This window comes from Vipera berus (assembly GCF_964194415.1).
Source record: "Vipera berus genome assembly, chromosome: 6".
In the NCBI taxonomy this organism is placed as follows: Eukaryota; Metazoa; Chordata; class Lepidosauria; order Squamata; family Viperidae; genus Vipera; species Vipera berus.
The window spans coordinates 45598730-45619931 of NC_138208.1; the positions used below are offsets into that span (position 1 = coordinate 45598730).

General features: G+C 39.9%; 1 protein-coding gene across 1 annotated transcript in view; it reads left to right on the top strand.

Annotated features, from left to right (window-relative positions):
- Nucleotides 1-21202, top strand: part of TPH2 (tryptophan hydroxylase 2) — a gene marked incomplete at its 5' end in the record, with an annotated part of 114987 nt that overhangs the window by 23653 nt on the left and 70132 nt on the right. Inside the window, 2 exons of the mRNA XM_081332003.1 lie at nt 5697-5893; nt 16212-16347. Coding sequence (XP_081188129.1) covers nt 5697-5893; nt 16212-16347 — 333 coding nt within the window. The remainder of the gene's footprint in view (nt 1-5696; nt 5894-16211; nt 16348-21202) is intronic.

The following is a 21202-nucleotide window of genomic DNA, read 5'->3' on the forward strand; positions in this document are numbered from 1 at the left end:
TACTGCCTTGTCGTGGCGAAGGGGCTTGTGTAATTCAATGAAGCTATGAGCTATGCCGTGCAGGGCCACCCAAGACGGACAGGTCATAGCAGAGAGTTCTGACAAAACGTGATCCACTGGAGAAGGAAATGGCAACCCACTCCAGTATCTTTGCCATGAAAACCCTATGGACAGTACCAAAAGGCAAAACGATATGACGCTGGAAGATGAGCCCCTCAGGTCGGAAGGCGTCCAATATGCTACTGGGGAAGAGCAGAGGGCTAGTACTAGTAGCGCCAGAAAGAATGAAGCGACTGGGCCAAAGCCGAAAGGACGCTCAGCTGTGGATATGTCTGGTGGTGAAAGGAAAGTCCGATGCTGTAAAGATTTTTTCTCCATAGGAACCTGGAATGTAAGATCCATGAATCAAGGAAAGCTGGACGTGGTCAAACAAGAGATGACAAGACTAAACATTGACATCTTAGGTATCAGCGAACTAAAATGGACAGGAATGGGTGAATTTAATTCAGATGACCATCAGGTATACTACTGCGGGCAAGAATCCCTCAGAAGAAATGGAGTAGCCTTCATAGTCAATAAAAAAATAGGAAAAGCAATACTGGGATACAATCCTCAAAATGACAGAATGATCTCAGTTCGAATCCAAGGCAAACCATTCAATATCACAGTAGTCCAAGTCTATGCCCCAACCACCAGTGCTGAAGAGGATGAAATTGACCGGTTCTATGAAGCCCTACAGCACCTTATAGAACTAACACCCAACAATGATGTCCTTATCATCATGGGGGATTGGAATGCTAAAGTAGGAAGCCAAAAGATAACTGGAATAACAGGCAAGTTTGGCCTTGGAGTACAAAATGAAGCAGGGCACAGGCTGATAGAATTTTGTCAAGAGAATACGATGGTCATAGCAAACACTCTTTTCCAACAACCCAAGAGACGGCTCTACACATGGACATCACCAGACGGTCAACACAGAAATCAGATTGACTATATGCTCTGCAGCCAAAGATGGAGAAGCTCTATACAGTCAGTAAAAACAAGACCAGGAGCTGACTGTGGCTCAGACCATGAGCTTCTTGTTGCAAAGTTTAGGCTTAAATTAAAGAAAGTAGGGCAAAGCGCTAGGCCAGTCAGTTATGAATTAAATCATATCCCTGTTGAATATACAGTAGAGGTGACAAACAGATTTAAGGAATTAGATCTGATAGACAGAGTGCCTGAAGAACTATGGACAGAGGTTCGCAACATTGTACAACAGGTAGCAACCAAAACCATCCCAAAGAAAAAGAAATGCAAGAAAGCAAAATGGCTGTCTGAGGAAGCTTTGCAAATAGCTGAGGAAAGGAGGGAAGCGAAAGGCAAGGGAGAAAAAGAAAGATATGCCCAATTAAATGCAGAATTCCAAAGAATAGCTAGAAGAGATAAGAATGCCTTCTTAAATGAACAATGCAAAGAAATAGAAGAAAACAATAGACTAGGGAGGACCAGAGATCTTTTCAAGAAAATTGGAGAGATGAAAGGAACGTTTAATGCAAAAATGGGCATGATAAAGGACCAAAATGGCAGGGACCTAACAGAGGCAGAAGAGATTAAGAAGAGGTGGCAAAATTACACAGAAGAACTATACAAGAATGAGCTTAACGTCCCTGATAATCACAATGAGGTGGTCACTGACCTCGAGCCAGACATCCTAGAATGTGAAGTGAAGTGGGCCTTAGAAAAGCTGAGCAACAACAAAGCTAGTGGAGGTGACAGTATTCCAGCTGAGCTATTCAAAATCTTAAAAGACGATGCAGTAAAAGTGCTACACTCAATTTGCCAGCAAATTTGGAAAACTCAACAGTGGCCACAGGATTGGAAAAGATCAGTTTACATTCCAATTCCAAAGAAAGGCAGTGCCAAAGAATGTTCAAAGTATCGCACCATTGCACTCATTTCTCATGCTAGTAAAGTTATGCTTAAAATTCTACAAGCTAGACTCCAGCAGTATGTGGATCGAGAACTACCAGAAGTACAGGCAGGATTTCGAAGAGGCAGAGGAACTAGAGATCAAATTGCTAACATATGCTGGATCATGGAGAAAGCTAGAGAGTTCCAGAAAAACATCTACTTCTGCTTCATTGACTATGCTAAAGCCTTTGATTGTGTGGATCATAACAAACTCTGGCAAGTCCTTAAAGAGATGGGCATACCAGACCATCTTATTTGTCTCTTGAGAAATCTATATGCGGGCCAAGAAGCAACAGTGAGAACTGGACACGGAACCACTGATTGGTTCAAAATTGGAAAAGGAGTCCGGTAAGGCTGTATACTGTCGCCTTGCCTATTTAACTTATATGCAGAGCACATCATGAGAAAGGCAGGGCTAGATGAATCAAAAGTTGGAATTAAGATTGCCGGAAGAAACATCAACAACCTAAGATATGCAGATGATACCACTCTAATGGCAGAAAGTGAAGAAGAACTAAAGAGCCTCTTGTTGCGGGTGAAGAAGGAGAGTGCAAAACTTGGGTTGAAACTAAACATTAAGAAAACCAAGATCATGGCATCCGGCCCTCTCAATTCCTGGCAAATAGATGGGGAAGAAATGGAGGTATTGACAGATTTTATTTTCCTGGGCTCCAAGATCACTGCAGATGGGGACTGTAGCCAAAAATTAAAAGACGCTTGCTCCTGGGGAGGAAAGCCATGGCAAATCTAGACAGCACACTAAAAAGCAGAGACATCACCCTGTCAACAAAAGTGCGTATAGTCAAGGCTATGGTCTTCCCAGTTGCAATGTATGGCAGTGAAAGCTGGACCATAAGAAAGGCTGAGCGCCAAAGAATTGAGGCCTTTGAACTATGGTGCTGGAGAAGACTCCTGCGAGTTCCTTGGACTGCAAGGTGATCAAACCGGTCAGTCCTAGAGGAGATCAACCCTGACTGCTCTTTAGAAGGCCAGATCCTGAAGCTAAAACTCAAATACTTTGGCCACCTAATGAGAAGGAAGGACTCACTGGAGAAGAGCCTAATGCTGGGAAAGATTGAGGGCAAGAGAAGAAGGGGACGACAGAGAATGAGGTGGCTGGATGGAGTCACTGAAGCAGTAGGCGTGAGCTTAGATGGACTCCAGAAGATGGTAGAGGACAGGAAGGCCTGGAGGAACATTGTCCATAGGGTCGCGATGGGTCGGACACGACTTCGCAACTAACAGAACAACAACAACTAGTGCCTCATGTGATCTTGATTCAATCCCTCTGCTAATGCAATTTAGGATTGCATTGGCTTTTTTGTTTGCTGTCACACTCTGCTGGCTCATGTTTAATTGATTGTCCACTAGAACTCCAAGATCCCTCTCACAGTTACTGCTATTAAGCCAGATTTCACCTAACCTGTACGTGTACTTTTGGTTTCTCTTGCCTAAGTGTAAGACTTTACTTTTCTTTACACTGAATTTCATTTTGTTCGATAGGGTCCAGTGTTCAAGTCTATCAAGATCTCTCTAGATCTTGAGCCTATCATCCAGGATGTTGGCTATTCCTGTCAGCTTAGTATCATCTGCAGATTTGATAAGTTCCCCTTCTATTACCCATCTGAGTCATTTATGAAGATATTGAAGAATCCTGGGCCTAAGATGGAACTTATGGTACCCCACTGCTTACTTCCCTCCATGTAGATGTAGTACCATTCAGGACTACTTGTTGAGTATGGTTTGTCAGCCAGTTACAAATCCATCTGGTGGTAATGCTATCTATCCCACTTTTTTCTAGCTTACCAAGAAGTAGGTTGTAGTCTACTTTGTTGAATACTTTGCTGAAATCTAAGCATACTATGTCCACAGCATTTTGCTGGTCTACTCATTTAGTCACTTTGTCAAAGAATGAAATAAGATTGGGTTTGGCATGATCTGTTTTTAACACACCCGTGTTGACTTCTAGTTATAACTTTATTTGTTTCTGGATGTTCACAGATTTTTTTTTAGTATCCTGACGTATCTTTCCTAACAGAATAAAATAGAATAGAGCTGGAAGGGATCTTGGAGGTCTTCTAGTCCAGCCCCCCTGCTCAAGCAGGAGAACCTATATCAGACATGTCAAACTCGTGATGTTGCACGACGTATCGGGACTGTTTTTCCATTGCCAGCAATGGGGTAGGCATGGCTTCCCCATGATGTGTCCGGCCCCTGGGCCGGCAGTTTGACACCCCTGACCTATATCATCTCAGACAAGTGACTGTCCAGTCTCTCCTTAAAAACCTCCAGTGATGGAGCATGCATGATTTCTGAAGGCAAGCTGTTCCAGAAATCGTGGGTGCGCCATCACTGGAGGTTTTTAAGAAGAGACTGGACAGTCACTTGTCTGAGATGGCATAGGTTCTCCCAGGTATCCTCCCAGGTATTGATGTTAGGCTGATGGTCTGTAGTTTCCACGTTCTGGGTTTTTTTTCTTTTTCCTTTTTTTGAAGATGGGAACCACATCAGCTCTTTTCCAATCCTCTGGTAGTTCCCTGGTGCTCCAGGATTTTTGAAAGATATGATACAATGGTTCTGAGATGACACCTGCCAGTTCCTTTAGAACTCTGGGATGTAATCCATCAGGTCCTGGTGATTTATATTCACCAAAATCAGACCGGTGTTTTCTTACCATTTTCCTGCTTATTTAAATTTTTATTTCTTGCCCGTCTTTTACAGTTATGTTTTTGGTAGGTTGGACTATAGTTTCTTTTTCTGTGAAGACCGATGCAAAATATGAGTTAAGCAGCTCTACTGCCTGTTATTTCTTTGCCATCTTCTCTCTTTAGTATAAAGTAATAGATGATTGTCAAATGTTGTCTCTACATATTCTGTGTGGGATCCCACAATATTTTTTTCTTTTATTCATGACCTAGCAAGCCTCTTTTCCAGAGACAAAGTTGTTAAATTATTTCAAGGAACTAATTAACATGTTATTTTGAAAGAATAGGAATTATTTGTTTAGGTTTTAAACTTCTATTGTGCTGATTGTGTATTAATATTTTTCTGTAAGTTTTAACATATTCAATCTATGGAGCTCCCTTTTTAATATGTTTACTCTAATGTGTATATTTTATGTATTGTGTTGATTATATTTTAATACTTCCTTTTGCAACTTTAATAAGAGCTAGATAGCTAAAATTCCATACAGAGTTCTCCCCCCCACACACACATTTAGCATAATCCAGGATCCAAATTTTCGCATGGAATATGATCACAAAAGCAAAATTCAAACACAAAATATGAACAATGTCATTGTTTCCAAATTGCTCACTAAAAGATATATAGGGAAGGAAAAACACCCCTCAGCTTTTAAAAATTCCTAGCTAATAGTGGACATTACAGAATAATGAATTGTTAGATTTATTTAGTAGACAATGTTTATCAACACTACAACACTATCTATACCTTTTATATATTATGGCTCTCTCTCTGCTAATCATAATGGAATAATTTGGGAAGTGGTCTAGACAGAGAAGATAGAAAATTTCCATAATTTTGTGGAACTGGAAGTGTCTCTGAATAGGTATGTGAAAATTGAATATTAAATTTTGACAGAATTGGTGGAAAGCATGGATTGGACTGACTAGTCTTAACTCCTTTTCAAATAGCTATTCGGGGGATTGGTAGGGATATTGAAAATGTAATTGGACAAACTACTGTGTTCTCAGTGTTTACTTGTTCTTTATTTTTTGTTTTAGTGGCCAACCAATTCCTAGAGTAGACTATACACCTGAAGAAATAAAAACTTGGGGTGTGGTGTTCAGGGAGCTTTCAAAACTGTATCCTACTCACGCTTGTCGAGAATATTTGAAAAATTTCCCATTACTGACAAAATACTGTGGCTATCGAGATGATAATGTCCCACAATTGGAGGATGTTTCTATGTTTCTCAAAGGTAAGCATCAAGCTTGGTTTCCAGGTAAGGAAAGTACTATAAAAGCAGTTACACAAAGCGTGTTAAAATGTAATCCCTCTCCTGATAAGTCTGTTCGGTAATTTAGACTTAGAACACTTCCATTGCACCCTTCTAATATTTATATCCTTCCAAATCTTTTACATATAGTTTGAAACAGATTTGTATTAGATAAAGAATACCATGAGCCAACCTTTCATCCTACTTTGTGTGTATTAGATGACTTGTACATACTTTGAACACTCATGTATACATAGGAGATTGTTATGGGAAAGGCTGTAAAATGTAAACATATTTCTTGAATCCTTTCTGCAAATGTTCCACTCATTGGGAGACCAGCTAACTTTTGTATTTGAAATCCCTTATGACTTGTGAAGCTGAAATGTTGCCAAAAATGTTGTAAGCAGAAATTTTAACCAATAGCTATGACCATAATGGCATGTGGTCGAACTTGACGATAGAGTAAAAGAAGATATGTTGTAAGCCATCTATATACAAAGAAATAATACCAGGAGTGGAAAAAAGCAACTGCAGTGGGCTGGGGAACAAAAGTTCATTGTGCTGCTGTGGCCTGGAGGAAGTGGTGGACTGTGGGATATCGAGGGCAGAGACTACAGGGCTGTTCTGTAAGCATTTTTTGATTGATGTTTCATGTGCTGCAGTCAGCAAGAGTTGTTGAAACTCAGATGAAAACTAGGCTTAGATAAAGCAAATGACAAGCTTTCTACCTTTGCCTTATAGTTCTGGTCACTTTGACAGTTCATAAACACTTTATTGCCCCATGCCTTTGATAATTTTGTTATTTGTGGCCCCTTTTGCAGTGATCCTGAGAGTTGGTATTTTTGATGACATATAAAATTTAATGATGGGGTTAGGTGGGAAATGAATTCCCTGTTGACATTAAAAATACAGGACAACTACAGTAAAGTACTCTGATAATAAAAAAAAATCAGAAGTACACTATTTCAATTGAAAATAAATATATAGTATTTAGTTTGAAAAGCTAACTCTGCCTCCTTTCTTTATTGTACCTTTATAGCTGTCAGCCTTTAACATTAACTGGCTTGCTGTCCTTTGAGTCTTGAAAGGCATATCTTTCAATGGTGCCTTTCTGTCCCTGAGAGATGCCTTTCCCCCCATTTGCTCAAAACTATAAAAGTATTGGAACGCTCCATAGTACTTACTCAGCCAAAGACATCAGTGAAAATTGCAGGGGAGATTAGTTGGGTGGGAAAATTAAAGCCAGGTGTCTTTTTTTTAAAAAGAATTTATTAATGAAATAATAAAATAGCTGAAAAAGAGTCAGCTTCAAATCACAAGAAGTTTAGAGTGACCCAAGAAAGATAATTTTTCTAAAGAAAATGGCAGTTTAAGGAGGGGAAATGATATTTTATATTTGATGCATTTGTAAAGAAAAAGATTACTTAGAACTTTCTGGTGAGAGGAAAATAACCAACAGGACCACCATTATCTAAGGGTAAGATAGCAGCCACTTCAGACAGTATATGTTAGGAGGCGATAGCAATTTCTTGTAAAAGACAATGTGTTACATGGTTTTTCTTCATCCAATAGGCTTTCCAGCTGCCTTCAGAAATGGTGGAGACTTACTGTCAGAACCCATTTCTCTATGGGGGGGAGTTGGTTCTGTTCCTTTGGGGTTCTTTCTGTGGGTTCTGTCATTCTCCTGGGGGGAGCGGGGGCTCCAGGGGATGCATCATTTTTCCTTTTGCTTAGCTACAATGTATCCTCTCTGCCTGTCCTATCTGCTTGCTCTTTCAACTGTTTCCCCTTGATGTCAACCTGAGAAAGGAATGTGCCTCCAGCCCAGTGGCGTAGCGTGGGGGGTGCAGGCGTGCGGTGCAGTGCGGAGAGAGAGCGAGGGACTATCTGGGGGAGGGACAGTGCAGCGGCCGCCCAGCGCAAATTACTTGCCTTGCCCTGGGTGCTGACAACCCACGCTACGCCACTGCTCCAGCCATCTGGTTTATCTCTCGCTGTGGAAGAGAAAAGTGTGAAGACTCAACAATGTCTTCACAGGCATGGGAATGGACTCTGTTATCAGCTCTGTTCCCACAATGAACCTAACACCTAGGGATTGGCTTGTTTGAACTGACCGGATGAACTATGGGGTTGGGGATTGCTTGATGCTTTTAACCTATTGATCTGAGTGGGAAACCCTCAGATCCTGCCTTCTTTGCCTGCTGTCAACTTCTCCTAATAAAAGTTCCTTTTTGAATGGAATTGTTCCAAGAGTCCTGCTTTCTTGGGAAGAGGTTTTGAAGTGGGTCCTTATATTACTGGCAATTTTGTTTAGGAAAAAAAAACATTTAGACCAGTCAGTTCTTGTTCAGGAAATAGCAAGAAATCAATTTTTTTGGTTTCAGGCAGCAAAAAGTCACAGTTATTCTAGACAACTACATTTTAACTTAAATATAGTTTTTGGACTGTCAATCACAGTTGTAAAAAGATTGTATAAAGCTTGTTATATCTCAGTAAAGATTTTTAAAAATGATTTCAAAGAAAATTCTAATAGTGGCTGCTCCAATAATGGATTTTACATTTATTTGTATTTTACATGCAGATAGTTTGTATGCTGGAAACAGTAGAAAAAATAAAATCTTATAAATTATGGAAGATTTCATAATATGTACAGAGGATGCTCTTTCCTGAAGTAATAATGATATGATTATTTTGGGGATGTGGTGTTAAAATCGACCTTATTAGAGGATTTAACTCATGCCCCTTTAAAAAAATGTGTTCAGAACAAATTCAAAGTGTATCTTTCCTAAGGCAAATTGCATCTCCAGGATTTCAGGGGAAAAAGCCATTATTGAGATTTCTGGGAATTAGGTACACATCTGGAGATTACTCATGTTGGAATAGTTTTTGCTTAAAACAAACAGCTCTAGATAGATTTGTAAAATTACATAATTATGGAGTTAGAAACGACCATTTAGCCAATGAAATGTATTCCCCTGCTAAGCACAGGAATTCAAATTAAGATGTCTACAAAAGATGGTTTCCAATTTCTACATGAACAAATCCAGTGAAGGGAAGCCCATTGCTATTCTTGGTAATTGATTTCTTTGTCAAACCTCTTTTACTGTTAGGAATTTTTTCTACCATTCAATGGGAATCTACCAAATGAGATTCATTATTCTATGGGACAAACAATGAGCTATATGACAATGTTATAATTTGTAATCTGCCGTTTTCACCTTCTAATCTAAGCTGATAGGGAATATAGAAATTTAATAAACAAACAAATAATAAATCTTACAAAGTGCTATAGTATTCCATTAAGTTTTCTCTTCTAGTGGCTAAATAGTCCCAATTTTTAAAATCTTTCATTTTAGTTAGTTGATAGTTCCTGATCATCTTCATTGCTCTTCTGTTCCAACTCATCTTAAAACATATATTCTAAAACAGGATACAATTTTTAAAATGTGATCTGAGCAATACAGATTAAGATGGAATAATGATTTCCCGTGTTTGGAAATGCTATTTCTGTAGATACATCTTAAAATTGAATTTGACTTTTTTCAGACCTATTTTCACAAGTATTATCATCCTCTATTATGCATTGGATTTCTGTTTTCTAAATGAAAACCTTTCATTTCTGTCTTCTAAATTTCATCCTGTTACCTTGAAACTGTTTTTAATCTCCTATTAAGATAATCTCCTAGGGTATTAAAAATCCAATCAAATTTTGACATCTGCACATTTGATAAACTTCACTAAATGCTTGCTAATTACCATGTCATGGGGTGCTTTGTCAAATGCTTTGCAGAAATCATTCTCATAATCAATTAAAGAAGTTACCTAGTCAAAAGAATAAGATAAGGATAAGGGAAGGTTTGTTCTTGACAAACCCATACTGACTTCTGCTAATTGTTTTCAAGGTGTTTAAATTATCTTTAAGGCACTTACAGATTGATTTCTTTATGAACTGCCCTGGAATTTTCCCAGCATTGATGTCAGCCTTATTGATCTATAATTTGCTGAATTTTTCCTTTTCCTTCTTTTGAATATATGGAAAAGCATTTTTATTTTTTTATATACAGCAGGGGTGTCAAACTGCTGGCCTGTGGGCCGGATGTGTCACGACAAAACCGCACCCACCCCATTGCTGGCAATGGGGAAAAAGTTCTGATACATCACACGACGTCACATGATGTTGTGAGTTTGATATGTCTGATATAGAGGCATCTACAGCAACCTGAAATGTTATGTAAATGATGTAATGTGCATAATAATAATGTTCTGTGAAATTTCTCCTTTATGTACTTGCATGCAATGTCATGATGCAAGTACAAAAGGGGCAGAAATTGTACCATAACACTGAAACACCATTCAACATTTCATAGCACTTATCTGTTGTCCAGGATTTCACGATGATGATACACAAGACTTTCAGCAAATTCCTATGATGCAATTCATCAGGACTGGGTTATCTAAACTCTAAGTGATAAAGTAGTATTAACCTTACATGTTTCTATTAGTCTTGAATAAGATATTGGCGTAGAAGATCCCCAAAGTCCCTCCAACCTATCAATCTATGATTCAACCCTCAGTCCTGCTTATTTATTTTTCTTTATGATTTCTTTCTTTCTTTCTTTTGCTGGAGAAGCTAGGACTAAAATTAGACTTGAGTAGTTTGCTATTTATTTCTTACTTCTTTTAGGCCAGTTTGCCATATTACTGAGTAGCAGGTATACTAATTTCTTTTTGTTTTGAGCATAACTAGAGAAAGTATGTTGTTTTTGTTAATATCCTTTACCAATCTCAGTTATTATAAGGTTTCATTTCCTGACTCTAGCTGTACAGGATAATAATAATAATAATAATAATAATAATAATAATAATAATAATAATAATAATAATAATAATAATAATAATAATAATAATAATAATAATAATAATAATAATAATATCCAGAAAGTGACATAACTGAACAATGATTAATGGATCAAAGACATTTCATCATTCGTAATAAAGTTTTTACAGATGTGGAAATTCAACATCTAGGAACATTGGCTAAAAAGTAAACAACAAGCAATGATGATGAACTGGCTGAAGAAATTGTTCCAATATCTGAACAAAGTGACCAACCAGTGGAAGAAGCCGCCACACATGATGAAGATTCCCCTGTGCAACAACTTGAAAGTGTAGAGCTAAGTAATATAGCAAAAATGCTGAAAGAAAAGATTGAAAGCCACATCAAAGAAAACACAGAAAGAAAAAGACTGCCTGCCATCCGTGAAGTGCATAGCAAACAAACGAAAGATCTACTAAATGCTGTGAACAACATTTTAACTTCTATCCCATCCAGCACACTGTATAAAACAAACCAGTATAGTACAGCCACCATTATAACTGCAGAATTGGGTTATAAAATGCCAAAAAAGAAACCCACTGGAACACCAAAGTGGAAAATTCGACTTGAAAATAAAACAAAAAAACTACAAGGAGATGTCAGCAAACTGAAATAATTGAAAGAAGGAAAACTAAAGAACAAAAAGCTGAAAAATAGTTTATACAATAAATATAACCTGGAGGAAAAGACAATAATGGAAATCATGGAAAAACTAAAAGTGTGTAATAGCAACAGTAAAGAAAAATTGAAAGATATGAAGGACGAATAAAACAATATTGTGAAAACGTCAAGTTCAGAAGAAACCAGCACCTCTTCTATCAGTCAGTTGACAAAAATCAAGTCCAAACTACTGTTCTCCCAGGTAAAGAAAAAACCTTAAACCTTTGGAAAGAACTGTGGGAAAACCCAGTGGAACATAATAAAACTGCCTCCTGGATCAAAGATATCCAAAAACAAGCAACACAAAACAAAATGGAGAATATTGTAATAACCACTGATATGGTTGCAAAACAAGTAAAGAAGGTCAAGAACTGGAATGCACCTGGCCTGGACGAGCTGCATGGATACTGGTTGAAACACCTCACCAGCCTCCATCACCACATGGCCACTCAGTCTGATGAAATGCTTCAAAATGCCACAAGTGAAGAATGGACCCAGAAAAAAGCACAGAACCAAGCAACTACCACCCAATTACTTGTCTGCCAACAACACTCAAACTTTTTACAAGAATACTGGCAAATTCAATATTCAATCATCTGATGGAAAACAATTTGTATCCAGCAGAACAAAAAGGAAATTATAAAAAATCACAAGGAACAAAAGATCAGCTGCTCATTGACAAAATGGTACTTAAAAATGCAAAATGATGAAAAACAAATTTAAATATGGTGTGGATTGATTACAAGAAACCATTTGACTCATTACCCCACAGTTGGATTAATGCATGTTTGGAAAACTTTGGAATCAGCAAAAATATCTACATTTTTGAAAGCAAATATGCAAAAATGGAAAACAGTTATAACAGCAAATGGGGAGAACATTGGTGAAATCAACATCAGACGAGGAATCTTCCAAGGGGACTCACTTTCACCACTACTGTTCAACATCGCATTAATTCCATTGACAATAATATTACGAAACACAAAACTGGGATACCACATCTCAAGCCAGCATGGCAAGATAAACCATCTACTATACATGGATGACTTAAAACTGTATGCGAAAAGCCACACTGAACTTGAATCAATACTCAACGCAGTTCAACTGTTTAGCAGCGACATCAGAATGAACTTTGGACTTGGAATATGTGCTATATTATCCATGCAATGAGGAAAAATGGAAAAAATAGAAGGAATAGAACTGGGAAACAGAAGTATTGTGAAAGCACTAGCAAAGGATGACAGTTACAAATACCTAGGCATATTGGAAACAGATAACATCTTGAATGGAAAAGTCAAAGAGTCAACACAAAAAGAATACATCAGGAGAGTCTGCAAAATACTAAAATCAAAGCTGAATGCTGGAAATATAATTAAAGTCATTAATACATGGGCAGTCCCAGTGATACGCTACCCAGCTGGAATTATCAACTGGATTTTGGCTGAATTGGAACACCTGGACTGGAAAACACATAAACTTTTGAATATGCATCACGCTCTACATGCACGAAGTGACATCGACAGATTGTACCTGCCAAGAAGAATAGGGGGCAGAGGGCTACTGCAAGTCCACCAAACTGTAGAAGAAGAAAAATGAAGACTGAATGACTATGTGAATCAAAGTACAGAAAAATTGCTGCAGGCTGTGAAAACAGAGAGCATTATAAAAACAACAGAAACAAAGGCAGAATATGAGGAAAAACGGCTGGATGACAGATTGAATAGATGGAAAATCAAAGCTTTGCATGGACAGCATTTGAAAAACATTGAAGGAAAATGTAATAACAACTTGACATGGGCATGGCTTAAGATGGGAACCATCAAGAAAGAAACAGAAGGCTTAATACTGGCTGCTCAAGAACAAACTCTACAAACTAATGCCATGAAAGCAAAGATACAAAAATCTACTGACAATCCAAATTGCCAACTTTGCAACAACAAAGTTGAAACTGTTTCACATTTAATATGTGAATGCAGCAAAATCGTGCAAACTGATTACAAAGCTAGACATGACCGAGTTGCTAAACTAATCCACTGGGCATTGTGTAAAAAAATATGACTTGCCTGTGTCTGAAAAGTCGTGGGAACATAGGGTGGAAAAAGTTGTTGAGAATGAGAAGGTGAAGATCTTGTGGGACTTTTGAATACAGAGAGATCACCATTTGGAACACAACACGCCAGATATTGCAGTCGTAGAGAACTGAAGCATACAGTTAATTGATATCATTGAACCTGAAAATGGCAGAGTCGAAGAAAAAAAACTGAAAAAAATTATGAAATAACACGACCTGGCCATCAAAACTGCGCGATTATGGATGAAACGTGTAACAGTGATACCCATTGTCATCGGGGCACTGGGAACTATGTCCAAAAACTTTACAAAATACATCAAGAAATTGCAGCTTCCTGCAATAACTCCAACAAAGCTACAAAAAACTGCACTACTCAGAACATCTTAAGGACATACCTGGTTGATACCTAGGATGCTAGCAGCAACCCGTGTCAACCATTAGTGCCAGTTATTTTTAATGATCAATTGACTGTGGTTCATGTTTAATGAATAAAAGTTTTATAATAATAATAGAGTTGGAAGGGACCTTGGAAGTCTTCTAGTCCAACCTGGTGCTCGGGCAGGAAATCCTATACCATTTCAGACAAATAGTTGTCCAGTCTCTTCTTAAAAACTTCCAGCATTGGAGAATTCACAACTTCTGGAGGCAGGTTGTTCCACTGATTAATTGTTCTAACATCAGAAAACTTCTCCTTAGTTCTAAGTTGCTTATCTCTTTGATTAGTTTCCATCTGTTGCTTCTTGTCCTGCCTTCAGGTGCTTTGGAGAATATTTTGACTCCCTCTTCTTTGTGGCAACAGTGCTATCATGTCACCCCTAGTCCTTGTCTTCATTAAACTAGACCACAGGTCTGCAAACCACGGCTCCGGAGCCGCATGCGGCTCTTTCAGCCGTCTCCTGCGGCTCCCAGTCCTCTGCCATGTGCAGTCCAAAAAAAATGGGACTATAAAAGTTCAATTAATTCAAATATGCAGTGTAGGTGCATATCTCGCCTTGGCTCCACTCTTCAGTCAAACCCTGTTCTGCGCATGCGCGCATGTACGCGCATGTGAACACAATTTTTGCGGCTCCCAGTTTTTCCTTTTGTGAGGGAACTGGTTCCGAGTGGCTCTTTCACTGTTTCAGGTTGCTGACTCCTGAACTAGACATATCTAATTCCAGCAACTGTTCTTTATTTGTTTTAGCCTCCAGTCCCCTAATCATCTTTGTTGCTCTTCTGTGTACTCTTTCTAGAGTCTCAACATCTCTTTTACATTGTGGTGACCAAAACTGGATGCAGTATTCCAAGTGTGGCCTTACCAAGGCATTGTAAAGTGGTATTAACACTTCACGTGATCTTGAGTCTATCCCTCTGTTAATGCAGCCTAGCACTGTGTTGGCTTTTTTGGCAGCTGCAGCACACTGCTGGCTTATATTTAAGTGATTGTTCACTAGGACTCTGAGATCCCTCTCACAGTATCTGTCCTTATTTGTCCTTTACAACCTGATTTTATTTATATTTCCAGGATTTAGGTAGATGATAGATAGATAGAAAGATAGAAAGATAGAAAGATAGAAAGATAGATAGATAGATAGATAGATAGATAGATAGATAGATAGATAGATAGAAAGATAGATAGATAGATAGATAGATAGATAGATAGATAGATAGATAGATAGATAGATAGATAGATAGATAGATAGATAGATAGATAGATAGAGATACATGATTTTTACCAACATTTTTATTTAGCTATATTGGCTTCTGCTATCTTCCATTTTGTCCTAATTAGAATTGCTTGCAGTTAGGCTTCTAGTATATCCCTTCTTATGAATTCCATCTTGAACTCATTAGTTTGTCCACCCATGGAATCCTACTTATCGTTCCTTTGAGTTTTTTAAATCCTCATATTTGAATCCTAAGTTTTGATTAACTCAGTTTTAGTCTCCCTATCATTCAAATCATAACTGATCCTCTTATGCCTTTCTTTATTCTCCACCTGATAAGGACACAGCTGGCAGCATGGCAAACCAGGAAATTCTTAAAAGATCTAGGCTTATAATATTTGGCTCCCAATAGATGTTGGAATAATTAAAGTTTCTTAAACTTCACGTGTCTTTGAAAAATCTGCAGTTTCATTTTGAATGGCATTATCCACATCATCTGCTTAGTTGGGTGGGCAATAGTAGGCATCAACAACATGTTTATTTTTATTTTTTCATTCACCTACTTTATTCAGATGATCTCTAGCATTGCAAAATTCATTCATATGGAAATCTGAGCAGAGGTGAATATGTTTAACCTAATCTCCTTTTCTTGCCTGTGTTCCTTTAGAACAAATGGTATGACAAATGGCATTGCTATATTCCCATCCTGGATGTCCCCTGTCACATGTCTCTGTTAGAGTGTATTTGCTCTTCTGTGCTATGTTTAAGTTCATTTTGTTTCTTTCCTTTATGTCAGTGACCCTCATAGTTTCTCTACCAATGAGCTCCATGAGTTAAATAAGCTCTGTTTTGTAAACATTGCAGTCTTATTTACTGCTCAAAGATAAGTCCCATCTCTCTGTTGGATAGCAGCCTATGTAGCATATCATGATGTTAATAATGAACAATTATTTTAAAATAAATCTGGCAAGTTACTTGTATCAATCAATTAGAATATGCAAACATACATAATGAAATACAGTAATGCTGATTTGTCTTCTACTTCAGAAAGGTCTGGTTTCACAGTCAGACCAGTGGCTGGATATTTGTCTCCTCGTGATTTCTTAGCTGGTCTGGCCTACCGAGTTTTCCACTGTACCCAGTACATACGCCATGGTTCGGATCCCCTTTATACTCCAGAACCGTAAGTATCATTTGTGATAAGCCATTACTGCAATTAGGGTTTACCTTTCCTCATACAAACTGAGGTGGCATACAGGGCCACAACGTCTCCTCTATCTTCATAATAATTTGGCAGAAGTAGATTCAACTGAGAGTAACTGGCTTAATGTTTTAAGTAAGGGTTTCATTCTATGTCTTTTCAGTCTTACTTCAATACTCTGGCTTAGTATTTCCAGAGCCACTGAAAGTTGGGTTGCATAGTAATAATAATTACAATTATGATAATAGATGGCAGTATGATAATTAGCAATAATTACAATTATGGTGGGACACGGTGGCTCAGTGGGTTAGGACGCTGAGCTTGTCGATCAGAAGGTCGGCAGTTTGGCGGGTTGAATCCCGAGTGCCACGTAACAGAGTGAGCGCCTGTTACTCGTCCCAGCTTCTGCCAACCTAGCAGTTCGAAAGCACGTAAAAATGCAAGTAGAAAAATAGGGACCACTACAGTGGGAAGGTAACAACGTTCCATGCACCTTTGACATCTAGTCATGCCGGCCACATGACCACGGAGACGTCCTCAGACAAGCGCTGGCTCTTCGGTTTTGAAACGGAGATGAGCACCGGCCCCTAGAGTCAGAAATGACTAGCATGCATGTGCGGGGGAACCTTTACCTTTACTTTACCTTTACAATTATGGTAGTTATGGTTAGTTATGATTTAATGGTTACAATTACTAGGATAATCAGTATTATTAGTAATTAAGATTATGGCATACACCAGCAGTGGTAGTCCCCATGATTACTGACATACTGAATGCCATATCAAAAAATCTGCACATTTTCCATCTGTCAATTGCAAAAGGCCACACTGCTGGGATCTGTACATATTCCAACTGATACATTACAATATCCTAAGTTTGGGGGAAGAACTCAATGAATATAAATGCCAATACCAGTTAAAGAACTAGCAGCTGTGATCTCACTTTGTTGTATAAATAATAATTACCATTTCCAAACCTAGCATGGTTTTTGCATGTATACTACAGTTCCTATAAATAATGACAGCTATAGTTCAATGTATTTGCAGGGTTATAGTTTAGCAACTCTGTGCTATTATCTTCTGAAACTGGATGTCAGAACCCTTCTTGGTTAAGGGAGCTCTTTCTACTTCTATTTCTTCTATTATTCTGGGTTCTGCCATACTCCTGGAAGGGAGGGGGGAAGATGCTGAGGGCTGCCTCTTTGTTTCTCTCTATCGCTACAATGTAACTCTTTCGCTGTCTCAGAATACTTGCTCTTTGAACTGTCTCCCCTTGATGTCAGGTTGAAAGGGGGGAAAGGAATGCGCCTCCGGCCATCTGGCTTATCTCCTGTTTCAGAAGGGAAGGTGCGAAGACCCAACAAACATTGCTACAAGCCTGAGACAGACCGACATTATCAGCTCTTTCCCACAACAGACTTAACACCTGGGGATTGGCCCATTTGAATTGACTGGATGACCTACTGGGTTGGGGTTTGCTTGGGACTCTTTTAACATATTGTTCTGAGTGGGAAATCCTCAGATCCTGTCTATTATGTCTGCTATCAGCTTCTAATAAAAGTTCCTTTTGGAAGAAACTGCTTCCATGAATTCTGCTTTCTTGGGGTGAGGTTTTGAAGTGGGACATTAGACACGATCTGCAGAAACAGTCAACCCAGAAGGGACACCCTTACCGGGGGACTTGGCAAATCATGTCAGATAACGGAATAGAGAGAGAGGAGCCTGCAATGGGGGGGAGCCTCCCACCGAGCAGACCCCTGCAAATACTCCAGCTCCAGATCCTTGAGCTCCTCAAAAGAGGAAGTAGTTGCGGAATGCCACCACAAGCCCAGGTGGTCAATGGGCATCAGGAAGAAGGAGGACTGGGAGAAGAAGGCCATACAGGTGACGCTCAGATGGGGCAGTCATCAGCCAGGCTGGAAAGTGAAGATGGAGAGGTCCTTTCATTTTAGCCAAGATGAGAAAGACTGACTGATGCACTCCAGCCGACTGTTGGAACAGGCAATCAGCATGATGAAAATAGCACTTGACTCCATGAAGGAAGAGAAGGCTGAACCATACCAGGACACCATTTGCCTGGGATCCATCGAGAGAGCCAACGAAGGAGAAACCGAACCTGAGATTCCAGACCTCTCCAAAGGTAACACTGAAAGCACAGCTGTTGCTGCTGCCAGAGCCACCCCTCATCAAGCAGCAACTGCAGACAGAGAGGAGACATGACACAAGCGGAAGAAGAGGCACCGATCCATCCAGAGGTTCCCACCCCTGGATGTAAAGTACCATGGAGAGCCACAGTGCCTGGGATTCTTCCTGACCCAGGTGCTGAATTACATGGAGGAATATGGCTGCGACATCCCAAGTGACAGAGCCAGGGTCCGCATTGTACAAGCATCCCTGGATGGTATTGCAGCAGACTGGGTTGTAGACCTCCATGTCGTAGACGCACCAGAGCTACTAAATTTCAATCAATTCATGGCTTTCCTCAGGTGTCATTTTGAAGACCCCTTAGCTGACTGGAAAGGTCAGGAGTGAATAAAGATGGTGAAACAGGGCAAGCAACGAGTGGCCTAATACACCCAGGAGTTCCGAGCTCTGGCCAACAAGCTGAATTGGCCAGAGGACATTCTGCTCAGCCATTTCAAGGATGGGTTAAACTATGACCTTTATGACCCCTGCCTTTCTCATGGAAATCCTCATCGATTGCAAGACTGGTATGTCCTCGCTGAAGAAGCAGAGATCAACATGGCCAAGAGACAATACCAAGGGGGGAGATTGCCATTGGAGTCAACCTGTGAATCTGCAAAACAGCATCAGCCACTAAGAGAACCTCAGGATATTTCAAATGTGGAAAAGAAGGGCACCGCAATGAATGCTGCTCATGCACCCCTACCAGAAAGCCTGAGCGAGCTCCAGCTGGAAACCCTGGGAAACCCCAGTGAAGCCAAAGGAGACAGCCATGAAAGGCATGGAAGTTGTTGAGTTCCCTGCCTCAGCCCAATGAGTAAAGGGAACTCTGACCAACTCCAAAGATGAACCCCTGGTAAGTGGATCCATTGCACCCCTCAACTGGACAATAGAACTGTTAGCATCTGGCATGCCTCAGGGAGTAGAAGTCAGGGCATTAATTGACTCTGGTTGCACCCACTGCCTCATAACCCCAATGTTAGTGGGGAACTTAGGAATTCCAGTGAGGAGGCTGAAGAAACCAATCTCTTTCGGTCAATTAGATGGGTCCATAGCAGGGGGGATGCCCACCATACTACCAATGCTACCAATTCAACTCACCATAGCGAAGCATGTAGAGACTATAACATTTGTGGTGACCCCTGACATGGAATGCCCCATAATTCTGGGCATGGCGTGACTGACCAAGTGGAACCCGTTGGTGGACTGGAGAATGGCAGAACTCAGATTTCCAAAAGGGGAATCAACCAAGGCACCATCCCAGCCCTGAAATGGTGGAACCCAAGCCAAGAAAGCTGCAGGGGGGGGAGAAGGAGCTACCTGAAATACCGGAGGAGTATAGAGACCTGGCTGAAGTGTTCAGTGAGGAAAGGTCTGATAAACTGCTGCCTCACTGGCCCACGGACTGTGCGATTGAAATCCGACTGGGTGCAAAACTCCCCAAGCCTAGATTGTACTCCATGAGTCTGCAAGAACTGGAGGAAATGCAGAAGTTCATAGATAAAAATTTGGAAAGGCGTTTTATTCAGGTGGCAAAGCCAAAAACAGCTGCCCCTGTGCTGTTCTTAGAGAAGAAAGATGGGACTCTTTGCATAGACTATAGAGCTTTAAACACAATAAGCGAAACCAATCAGTACCCTCTCCCCCTCATGAAAGACATGCTGTCCCACCTATCAAAAGGGAAGATTTTCACAAAACTGGACTTAAGGGAAGCTTACTACTGAATCAGAATAAAGGAGGGGGACAAATGGAAGACAGCGTTCAATTGCCCCTTAGGGTGTTACTAATTTCGGCTTCTACCTTTTGGGCTACAAGGAGCACCCGCAGTGTTTTTGCAGTTGATAAATGATGTATTATAGGAGCACTTGTACAAATGGGACTTGTTTACCTAGATGACACCATTATATTCATGGAGACTATGGATGAACATGTCAAACTGGTCAGAGCAGTCCTAAACAAGCTGCAGGTGGCTCATCTTTATGCCAAACTATCTAAATGAGAATTCCATAAGGATAAAATTGACTATCTAGGATATTGCAAATCACCAAATGGCATAGAAATGGATCCCAAGAAGATTTGAGCTGTGTTAGAATGGGCTCTGCCCCGCACCAGGAAGGAATTACAAAGTTTCCTTTTATCGGCAGTTCATTCCTTCCTTTGCCCAAATAGTGCTACTGATTACTAACTTACTGAAAATCAGAGGGGAAGGAAAGCCCAAGCCCAGCCAACCATTAAAGTGGACAGTGGAATGTCAAGCCACATTTGAGAGACTTAAAAAAAACTTTTTTCCGTGGAACCAGTGCTAAGGCATCCCAACACTGACAAACCTTTTGTAATTCAGGCAGATGCCAGTGATGTAGCTGTGGGGGCTGTACTCTTGCAGGAAAATGATGAGGGGACACTACAGCCCTGTGTATACACATCAAGAAACTCACAAGACGGAACAGAGGTGGGTGGTCTGGGAAAAAGAGGCATATGCAGTGCGATGGGCTTTCCTCACTTGGCAGCACTTCCTGGAGGGGAACAAAATTCCTTTCCAGGTGTTGACTGACTACAAAAACCTGGAAGCACTAAAAACACCCTGGAAATTAACTCCCAAACAAGCGAGGTGGTCACAACACTTCCACCAATTTAATTTTATGTTAAAACACCTC